This window comes from Loxodonta africana, chromosome 17, assembly GCF_030014295.1.
Source record: "Loxodonta africana isolate mLoxAfr1 chromosome 17, mLoxAfr1.hap2, whole genome shotgun sequence".
Lineage (NCBI taxonomy): Eukaryota > Metazoa > Chordata > Mammalia > Proboscidea > Elephantidae > Loxodonta > Loxodonta africana.
The window spans coordinates 70932278-70944492 of NC_087358.1; the positions used below are offsets into that span (position 1 = coordinate 70932278).

The 12215-nt window shown below is 39.2% G+C and overlaps 1 protein-coding gene across 2 annotated transcripts in view; it reads right to left on the reverse strand.

Moving 5' to 3' along the window:
* The window catches only part of KPNA3 (karyopherin subunit alpha 3), a 101525-nt gene that overhangs the window by 50549 nt on the left and 38761 nt on the right, over nucleotides 1–12215 (reverse strand). For both annotated transcript variants that reach the window (XM_064270162.1, XM_064270161.1), the window contains exon 2: nucleotides 4230–4274. In XM_064270162.1, coding sequence (XP_064126232.1) covers nucleotides 4230–4274 — 45 coding nt within the window. The remainder of the gene's footprint in view (nucleotides 1–4229; nucleotides 4275–12215) is intronic.

The following is a 12215-nucleotide window of genomic DNA, read 5'->3' on the forward strand; positions in this document are numbered from 1 at the left end:
TAAAAATCTGACAACACATTTTCTTTTCCTTGCAAGATCATTTAATTGATCTTACCAATTGGCCACTTTTTTTGATTCTAATTTACTAATTTAGGTTTTTTTGAATTTGGAATTTTTGTTGAGATAATTATAGATTCACATGCAGTTGTAAAAAATAATACAAAGATCCCCTGCACACTTTGCCAATGGCAACGTTTTATAAAACTGTAGTTAAATATGACAACCAGGACACTAGCACTGATATGGTCCACAATCTTACTCAAATTTCCTGTTGTACTTGTGCTGGTGTGTGTCTGCATATGTATATTAAGTTCTATTGAATTTTATCATCTGTGTAGGTTGGGGTACCCACCACCATAGACAGGATAGCGAACAGTTCCAAAACTAAAAGATTCTCTCATGTTACCCTTTTATAAGCAAAACCACCTCCCTCCCACGACCTCCCCGCCCTTATACCTCACCACTGGCAACCATAATTTGTCCTCCATTTCTAAAATTTTATCATTTCAAAAGAGTTATATAAATGGAATCATATAGTATGTAGCCTTTTATGACTGGCTCTTTTTGCTCAGCATAATTCCCTGATTCATTCAAATTGTTCTTATAACAGTAGTTCGCTCCTTTTATTGCTGAACAGTACTCCATGATACAGATGTACTAGGTTTGTTTAATCATTTATCTGTTAAAGGACATCTGGGTTGTTTACAAGTTTTGACTACCATAAATAAAACTGCAATAAACATTTGTGTACAGGTTTTGTATAAACACAGATTTTCATTTCTCTGAGGTAAATGCCCAGGAGTATGATCGATGGGTTGTATGGTAGTTTCATGTTTAGTTTTTAAGAAACTGCCAACCTGTTTTCCAGAACTGTACCAGCAATGCATGAGTGATCTAGTTTCTCCACGTTAATACCCAGTGTTTAGCATTGAGTGTTGTCACAATTTTTTATTTTAGCCATTCGGATAGATGTGCTGTGATATCTCACTCTGGTTTCAATTTGCCCTTCCTGAATGGCTAATGGGAAACGCTGGTGGCTAGTGGGAATCAACTCAATGGCAACAGGTATGGTATAGTAATGGCTACTGAGGAAACCCTGGTGGTGCCGTGGTTAAGAGATAGGGCTGCTAACCAAAACGTCAGCAGTTCGAATCCACCAGGTGCTCCTTGGAAACTGTGAGGCAGTTCTACTCTGTCCTATAGGGTCGCTATGAGTTGGAAATCGACTCGACGGCAATAGGTTTGGTTTTTTGGAATGGCTAGCGATATCTTTTCACGTGCTTATTTGCCATCTGAACATCTTCTTTGGTGAGATATTTCTGCATGTCTTTTGCTCATTTTCTAATTGGACTGTTTGATTTTTTTTTTTTACCACTGAGCTTTGCGAGCTCTTTACGTATTCTAGATAACTGCCTTTTGTTGGATAATGTGGTTTGCAAATATTTTCTTCCAGCCTCTAGCTTATCTTTTCATCCGCTTCACGTCGGCTTTTATAGACCAAAAATTTTTAATTCTGATAAGATCCAATTTACCAATTTTACTGTTTACTGATTGCACTTTTGGGGTCAAGTCCAAGAATTCTTTGCCCAGTCCTAGATCCTGAAGATTTTCTCTCCCATGTTTTTTCTAAGTTTTACAGTTTTCTGCTTTTACATCTAATCCATAATCCACTTTGACTTAATTTTTGCATGTGAGGCTGAAGTCAAAGGGCTCATATTTTTGTCTGTCGATGTCCACTTGCCCCAGACCATTGGGTGAAAAGGCTATCTTTCCTTCAAGGAATTGCTTTGCACCACTGTAAAAACATCAACTGTACAATATGGATGGAACTTGAAGACTTTATGCTGGGTGTAATAATTCAACCACAAAAGAACAAATATTATATGACCTCACTTACATAAAAAGACAAGAAAAGGCAAATGTTTAGAGACCAAAGTTTATTAGAGGTTACCAAGGCAGGTGGGAGAAATAAAGGGTGGTGGTACTGAGTACAGAGTACTGAGTTTCAGTTTATGACAACGGAAAAATTGCATTGATTAAGGGTACGGTTGCATAGCTGATAATCATAAATGCTGTCAATAAATTGAGTACCTATAAAAAGTTGAATTGGCAAAAGTTGTTTGATACTTATAGTAATTAAAATGACAGTAACAACAAAAAAAAAAAGAGTAGCTGTTGAGGCTGCTTATATACAACCAAACACCTCATGGCATTTTGTTCCTACGTGTGGCGGTTTAAGGTCATGGTTTCATGGGACATCCCAGTTAACTGGCCTAATAACATGGTTAGTGCTTCTGTACTACCTCTTAGTTCATTGTGTAGTGGCCATCGAAGGCACCACAACTCTATTCACCTGGAGCAACGGAGGAAGGAGGACACTCAGGAACAGAAGGAGGATATGGAACATGTGGCTAATTGCCTCCGTGACCAACTGACTCCTTTGCCATGAGACCAGAACTGGACAGTGCCTGGCTACCACTACTGAGCATTTTGATCAAACATTCTAAAGATAAATCCTGATCAAAAGGGGGAAAATCCAGAAAAGAACTTCAAACTCTCATGGATTCCAGACATTCTGGTGCTATGGAGGCTGGAAGAACCCATTAAATTACTGTCCTGAGTTAATCTTTCAACATGAAACCAAAAATATCCCCTTAAAGTCTTCTTAAAACCAAACAATAGTTTAGCTTAACTAGTAAAAAAATGTCTGCCTTGAACATTATGCTCTTTTAAGAACTATTTATATGGGATCAAACTGACTAGAGCAACTTGAAAGATTAGATGGGAACCTTCACGGGCAGTGAGTTTCTGTTAATGGGGGAGGAACAAGTCAGATGAGGAGGATGAGAAAGTTTGTACAACTGGAATATAATCAATGTCACTAAATTGTACATGCAGAAACTGTTGAACTGGTGTATGTTTTGCTGTGTATTATTCTCAATAATGACAACAACAAAACTCAAGTGGGAATATTTATGTGTGTCTGTTTTTGGGCTCTCTATGCTATTCTATTGATCTATGTGCCTATCCCTCTGCCAGTATCACACAGCATTGATTGCTGTAGCTATATACTAAACCAAACCCACTGCTATGGAGTCAATTCTGACTCATAGGGACCCTACAGGACAGAGCAGAACTGCCTATGGGGTTTCCATGGCTGTAAATCTTTATGGAAGCAGACAGGCTGCCATATGTTTCTCCCACAGAGCGCATGTTGAGTTCGAAACGCTGACCTTTCAGTTAGCAGCGGAGCACTTTAACCACTCCACTATCAGGGCTCCTTGTAGCTATATAGTAAGCCTTAATATTGAGTAGAGTGACTGCTCTCACTTTATTCTTTCTTCATCAAGATTGTTTTAGCTATTCTTGTGCCTGTATCTTTCCATATATATATGAGAATAAGCTCGTCTAAGTCTACAAAAAACGTTGCTGGGATCTTGGGAGGAATTGCATTAAACCTATAGATCAATTTTGGGGAAAAATGGCATCTTTACTATGTTGATTCTTGCAATGCGTGAACACAGTATGTCTCTCCATTTAGGTCTTTAATTTCTTTCACTGGCATTTTGTAATTGTCATTTTACAGATCCTGTACATGTTTTGTTAAGTGTGTATCTAAACATATTCTTTGAAGTGATGGTAAATAGTATTGTGTTTTTAATTCCAGACTCTTTGCATGCTCATGTATTAACGTAATTGATTTTTTGTGTTTTTATCTTAGTAAATTGTATAGCCTTACTAAACTCACAACAGTTCTAGGAGGTATTTTTTTGAGATTCCTTGGAAACTTCTATGTAAACAATCATGTCATCTGCACAGCGGGACAGCTTTACTTCTTCCTTTCCAATCTGTGTACCTTTCCTTTCTTTCTTTGTCTTATGGCACCAGCTAGAACTTGCAGCACTATGCTGAATGAGAGCAGTGAAAGCAGATATCCTAGCTTGTTTCCAGATTTGGGGGAGAAAACATTCAGTCTTTTATCATTAAATATAATGTTAGATGTGGGTTTGCAGATGCACTTTATCAAGTTGAGGTAATTCCTCTCTATTCCTAACTTGTTTAATTTTTATCAGGAATGGGTGCTGGATTTTGCCAAATGCTTTTTTTGCATCAACCGATATGACTGTATGATTTTCTTCTTAACTTGCTGATATTAGGAATTGAAGCTATTCAAAAGAGAGATTTTACTAAAAAGTCAAACACAGCATAACCTTGATAATCACCCTTACCTTCCGTAGTTCAACTGTCACTTCGTTTCTGTGTCTTCGCATTGTCTAAAAAGAAAAATAAAGATTTCCTAAGTATCCAAACACCGATAATGCTGGTATATAAATTAAGTTCTCAGACATTTAAGATTCAAATTTTAGAGGTAATTTAAGGATTAAAAACTAAGCAGTTTTAGACTTTAAATGAAGACTTATAACCAGTGAAAAAGCCAAAAATCCTGACTATTTCAGTAGCTATCTGTTGGGTAATTTTGAGGAAGATGGAAGGTGAGGCTTGGCTGCCTAGGATCCAGTCTCCTTTCCTAACTGCACCCTGGTTCCTCTGGAGAATGACATCCTCCCAGCTGTGTACAGCTTTCACAGAATCACCACTAGTGTCTCACTCTCTCCTAGCTAAAGTAGGGAATAAGACTCCAACTATGCCAACAACTCTCTCCCCCTACAACTCTGAAAACACATCAACATCCAAACAAAGTATTTAGACAAGATAGTAAATAATGCCTACATCCTGGACTTGGTCTATTCCCAGCTCTCCAGTGTCCCTACTCACTCTGAGCTACCTAATATTCTTCCAATAAGTTATTGTTTTGATTAATTAAGTCTGGCAGAGCTGGTTTTTGATGCCTGCAACCACTGAATTCAAACTCAAATGATTTATGTTAAAAAAAAAAAAAAGTATATAACTCATTGTCATGGCCTTAAAACCATATGAAAATAAAAATAAGTTTGAGACAGATATTTTCTATCATAAGGTAAGGATGGATCCTTCTAAGTTTATAAAGAGGCTCTATGTCTTATCAGGCACTATTAAGATGATTAACAGTTTTTGATCTACTGATATGATGGATTATTTTATTACATATACAAATATCTTTATATCCTTACACGTCTGGAGTAAAAGCTATGTGTTGTTTTTGTTGTTGTGGGCAATTGGGTGGATGCTGGCTCACAGCAACCCTATAGGACAAAGTAGAACTGCCCCGTAGGGCTTCCTAGGCTGAACTCTTTACAGGAATGATCGCCAGATCTTTCCTCCCTCGGAGCTGGGGTGTTTAAACTGCCAACCTTCTTGTTACTAACCCAGTGCTTAACTACTGGGCCACCAGGGCTCCTTAAAAAACTATATGGTCATGGTATATTATACTTTTAATACATTGCCAGGTAAGAATACTTTTGTTGTGGTATTTTTGTCAAGCTTACTTAAACTGCAGTGATAAATTAGTCCCTTTTTAGGGAAAAAAATCCTGTGGAACCCAAATAATAAAGTTTGTCAAAATACTGAAATAATAATCTACATATTTTTTTTGAAACTTTATATAGATATACGTTAAATGTAAAAACTACCAAACAAAAGTCAAGTTAGTAACATTAATTGATGGAATGATGCATTAATAAAACTATTATCACTGATAGAGTTCAACAGTAGAAAGAGCCTCAAACCTAGCTCTAAAATATGTTTCCATATTTTTACTTCAATACTATTACTACAGAGAATGCCTTATGCACTAGTACATCACACAAAATGGTAATAAAAATGTTGCACAATCTTCAAATACCAGTATTACTGAACTGTCATTTGATAGTTCTGTAAACTGTCTTTACTCACCTGAAGATTTGAACTGTACTGCTATTAAATTTGCCTAAATTGACATATAAGCCAACTGTTACTAAAACTTAAAAGAAAAAAATCTTTTCATTGTAATGACTACCTTTAATTGTTTACTAATTGTTATAAGATGGCATATAACATAATGGGGGAAGAATAATTTGGAAAAGGACAGTGATAATGGCTGCACAACTTGATGAACATAATGTCACAGAATTGTACATGTAAACATTGCTGAATTGGCAAATGTTCTGTTATATTTATATTTTTTAATCACAATTGGAAAAAAAAAAAAAGGATAGTTTAGCAGCCAGGCTTGCTGTTTGTACTACTTAGGGACTTCCTAGGAGTTGAAGGCCTCCTATATTCACTGAAAAGAATCTTATGAGTATAAATGATCAAGCTGGTTTAGGTCAGTTAGCAACAGGAACTGTACTATGTATGATACAAGTACCTCTGAGTCAGTCAATGGCTTATTCTACTTTCTATTTGAGCTACTCTCTTCCCTTACATTCTTCCCAAGTGATCTCATCTAGTCTCATGTCTTCAATTACTCTCTCATGATCACTCCCAAGTATCTATATTTACCCAGCCTTCTCACCTAAGCTCCAAATCTGTAAGTCCATCCATTGAACAAAAATTTACTGAGTGCATCCAAATGAGCAGCAGGATACAAGATCAACATACAAAAATAAACTGGATTCCTACACACCGACAAAGAGAAGTTCAAAAAGGAAATCAGGAAAACAATACTATTTATGATAGACCCTAAAAAGATAAAATACTTAGGAATAAACCTAACCATAGATGTAAAAGAAAACTACATACCACTATTGCAAGAAAACTTGAGACCCATATAAATGGGAAATCATACCATGCTCATGAATAGAAAGACTCAACATTGTGAAAATGTCAAAACTACCCAAAATGATCTACAGATAAAATGTAATCCCAATCCAAATACCAACAGCATTCTTCAACAAGAAGGAAAAACTAATCATCAACTTTATATGGAAAGCAAAGAGGCCCCAGATAAGCAAAGCATTACTGATGAAAAAAGAACAGGGCAGGAGGCCTCACACTACCTGATCTCTGAACTTACCATACAACCGTGGTAGCTGAAACAGCCTAGCGCTGGTAAAACAACAAACACATAGACCAATAGAACAGAATCAAGAACCCAGACCTAAATCCACCTATCCATGGTCAGCTGATCTTTGACAATGGACCAAAGTCCATTAAATGGGGAAAAGACAGTCTTTTTAACAAATGGTGCTGGCAAAACTGGATGTCCACCTGCGTAAAAAAGAAGAAACAGGACCCAAAACTCACATCATACACAAAAACTAACTCAAAATGGACCAAAGACCTAACTATAAAACCTAACATGATAAAGATCATGGAAGAAAAAACAGGGACAACACTAGGGGCCCTAATACATGGCATAAATAACTGTGCAAACCAAAGCTAACACTGCACAAATACCAGAAGAAGAACTAGATAATCGGGAGATCCTAGAAATTAAACACTTATGGTCATCAAAAGACTTCACCAGACGAGTTAAAAGACAATGTACAGATTGGGAAAAAGTATTTGACTACAACATATCTGACATAGGTCTAATCTCTAAAATCTATTAAATACTTCAATGTTCAACAACAAAAAGACAAAAAATCCATTTAAAAAATCGGCAAAGGATATGAACAGACACTTCACCAAAGAAGACATTCAGGCTGCTAACAGACACTAGCAAACACTGGCCAGTACAGAGATACAAATCGAGATTACAACGAGATACCATCTCACACTGACATTACTGGCACACGCACACACACAAAAAAAATACAGAATATAACAAATGTTGGACAGGTTGCAGGTAGACCGACTCTTACGCATTGCTAGTGGGAATGTAAAATGGTACAATCACTATGAAAAACAATATGGTACCTCCTTAAAAAGCTAGAAATAGAAATACCATACAATCCAGCAATCCCATTTCTAGGAATATATCCTAGAGAAATAAGAGCTGCCACACAAACAGACATATGTACACCCATGTTCGTTGCAGCAATATTCACAATAGCAAAAAGATGTGAACAACCTAGGTGCCCATCAACAGATGAATGAATGTACAAACTATGGTACATACACACAGTGGAACACTACACAATTGTATGTACACACAATGTAATACTACACAACAATAAAGAACAACGATGATCCACAAAACACCTCACAACATGAATATATCTGGAGGGTATTATGCTGAGTGAAATAAGTCTATCACAAAAGGACAAACGCTGTACGAGAACACTATCATAAAAACTCAAGAAAAAGGTTTACACATAGAAACAATCTTTGATGGTTACGAGGGAGGGGACAGGTGAGAAGCAAAAAACACTAACTAGATAGTAGATAAGTGGTAACTTTGGTAAAGGGTAAGACAACACAAAATACTAGGGAAGTCAGCACAACTTGACTAGGGCAAAGTCACAGAAGCTTTGCAGACACATTCAAATGCCCGGAAGGGCCAAATTACTAGGCTGAGGGCTGGGAATCATGGTCTCGGGGGGTTATCTAACTCAACTGGCATAACACTGTCTACAATGAAAATGTTCTACATCCGACTGCGGTCAGCAGCGTCTGGGGTCTTAAAAGCCTGTGAACAGCCATCTAAGATACATCTTCTGCTCCTACCCCAGGTGGAACAAAGGAGAATGAAGAAAATCAAAGACACAAGGGAAAGAATACTCCAAAGGCCTAATGGACCACAACTACCACAACCTCCACCAGACTAAGCCCAGAACAACTAGGTGGTACCTGGCTACCACCACCAGCTGCTCTCACAGGGATCACAATAGAGGGTCTTGGACAGAGTTGGAGAAAAATGTAGAACAAAATTCAAATTCACACATACACACACAAAAATACTAGGCTTGCTGGTCTGACAGAGACTGGAGAAATCGTGAGAGTATGTCCCCCCAGCACCCTTTTAACTCAGTACTGAAGTTACTCCTGAGGTTCACTTTTCAGCCAAAAACGGAAACCCTGGTGATGTAGTGGTTAACTGCTACAGCTGCTAACCAAAAGGTCGGAAGTTCGAATCCACAAGGTGCTCCTTGAAAACTCTATGGGGCAGTTCTACTCTGTCCTATAGGGTCACTATGAGTTGGAATCGACTTGATGCCAATGCGTTTTTGGTTATACGGCAAACAGTAACACATGTGAGAAACATGCTTCATGGTTCAATCATGTATATGAAACTTATGGGCATACCAGCCCAAAAACAAAGGCAAGAAGGCAGGAAGGGATAGGAAAACTGGATGAATAGAAACAGGGAACCCAGGGTGGAGAAGGGGAGAGCACTGATACATCGGGGGGTTGGCAACCAATGTTACAAAACAATTTGTGTATTAACTGTTTAATGAGAAACTAATTTGCTCCATAAACTTTCACCTAAACCACAATTAAAAAAAAAGAGAAAAAAATCAAATGACACAGTGTATTGGGCATTTCTGCTGCAAAAAAAACCTCTTTAAAGTGTTAAAAAGCAAAGATGTCACTTTGAGGACTTAGGCATGCCTGACCCAAGCCACGGTATTTTCAATTGCCTCATATGCATACAAAAGCTGGACCATAAATAAGGAAGACTGAAGAATTGATACCTTTGAACTATGATGTTGGCAAAGAATACTGAATATACCATGGACTGCCAGGAGAATGAACAAATCTGTCAGGGAAGACGAACGTACACCAGAATGCACCTTAGAAGCAAGGATGGCGAGACTTTGTCTCACATACTTTGGACATATTATCGGAGGGACCAGTCCCTGGAGAAGGACATCATGCTTGGTAGAGGGTCAGCGGAAAAGAGGAAGACCGTCAGTGAGATAGACTGACACAGTGGCTGCAACAATGGACTCACACATAGCAACAATTGTGAGGATGAAGCAGGGCAGGGCCGTGTTTTGTTCTGTTGTACAAAGGATCACTATGAGTCGGAACCTACTGGACAGCACCTCACAATTTCCCTAATAAACACTATAATTGTGGGAAAAAATTTTTTTTGCTGGTCTGTAAAAAAAGAGGGTGAAAAGACAAGCTAGTGATCAGAAGAAAATATTTGCAAATTACATATCCAATAAAAGACTATTATCGAGAGTATGTAAAGAGCTCTGAAAGGTCAACAGTTCAAAAATTCAAACAATCCAATTAGAAAATGGGCAAAAGATACTGAGACATCTCACCAAAGAGGACATACAGATGACAAATAAGCACATAAACTAAACCAAACCTGTTGCTGTCCCGTCAATTCCAACTCATGGCAACCACCTGTGTTACAGGGTAGACCTACTCCATAGGGTTTTCTTGTCTGTTATCTCTACAGAAGCAGACTGCCGGGTGTTTCTTCCACAGTGTTGCTGGGTGGGCTCAAACTGCCAACCTTTGGGTTTGTAGTTGAACACAAATTGCTTGTGCCACCCAAACACTTTCATTAGCTAATTCAACAACGAGAAAACCACTGCCGTTGAGTCAGTTCCAACTCATAGCAACCTTATACGACAGCCAGAACTGCCCTATAGGGTTTCCAAGGAGCAGCAGGTGGATTCGAACTGCAGAGTTTTTGGTTAGCAGCCATAGTTCTTAACCACTGTGCTCCCGTTGCTCCTCTACAATGAAATACCACTACACCTACCTAAATGGCTGGGGAAAAAAAAGGCGACAACACCAAATGCTAATGAGGATGCCGAGAAACTAGAACACTCATGCATTGCTGCTGGGAATGTAAAATGGTACTGCCACTTCGGAACAGTTTGGTAGTTTCTTTAAAAATTAAACACACAAGGCGAGGCCAGGATGGTGGAATAGCCAGATACTTCCAGCGATACCTCTTACAACAAAGACCTGAAAAACCAAGTGAAACAATTATGTTTATGACAATCTATGAGCCCTGAACATCAAAGGCAAAGTCAGAAAACAGACTGAGTGGCAGGGGAAAAAGAGACAGTTCCGAAGTGGAGAGGAGTTGCCAGACCTGAATCACTGGGATCCATCAGGTACCACTCCCAGGGGCGGCTGGGGTGGGCTGGTGGTAGCATTCAGCCAGTTTCCACAAGGAGAAGCAGCCAGCTGCACAGCCTACTCACACCTCCCGAGCCAGAGAAAAATGGCACTCTTGGCAAAAGCTAAGTACTTGCATATGTTTTACCGCACCCCCTGCTCCCAAGCTGGCTTCAGGGCAGTTTATTTCCCTGGGCCTGAGATAGGCCCATTTGAGCACCCTGAGCCATGCTCCCGGACTTGGAGAAGGAATAAATTCAAAACAGGGGGAAAAGATAATTTGCCAGCTCCACTAACCTGGGGAGCTCAGGACATAAGCAGCTCCTGTCCAGGCATAAACGGTCCGTGACTTTGAATACCTTTCCCCCCTGCATGGACCTGGTGGGCCTATTTCAGGAGAATAAGCCCTTGCTGACAGACTGCAACTGTTTAAGCTGTGCAGCAGAGAGGTGGGAGTTTGATATTTGACACCACTTTGCCTATTAAATAGGGTCCTCACCTATCCACATCAGGGGACTAAGGACTGGTGGCTCCACTCAGGTCACCCAGCCACCCACGACCAGGGTCCAGGAGTAACTGGTATCTCCCAGTCCTTACAACCAAAAGCACTGGGTGTCCATGGTCCTTCTGCAGAACCCACCCACCTATACGCTCTAGGGAACAGGAACTTACTTTCCTCAGAGACACATCAAGGACGGTTCTTAGCCCCTTCGCTCTTCAGAGCGTGACCCCCTGCTGCAACCAGGTACCGGTACCAACACCAAACACCCCTGCTCCACTAAGACTGTAGGACAGAGCCTGTATCACATACTTGATGAACAACTACCTGGACACCTGAGCTGAATCCACACAAGAAAAGTGAGTGGATTCATCAGCTCATATACCTGATGACAGCTCTAGCCATCTGGTGACAGGACATCAGAGCTCCAAAGGTGAAAATAATCAAGCTAGCTCACTCAAGCAACCTATTTGGGCATATCAAAACAAAACAAAGCAAGAAACTAGGATACAGTAAGCAAACATAAAATAAACTAACACAATATCTGATAGACAGCTCGGAGACAACAGTCAATATCAAGCCACATAAAGAAACAGACCGTGATAGCTTCCACAAGCTCTCAAAATAGAGAATCAATGAATCTTCTGGATGAAGGTGACTTCCTAGAATTACCAGATGCAAAATTCCAAAAGATTAATATACAGAGCTCTTCAAGACATCAGAAAGGAGATCAGGCACTATGCAGAACAAGCCAAGAAACACGCAGATAAAACAGCTGAAAAATTAAAAAGGTTATTCAAGAACATAATGAAAAATTTAATAC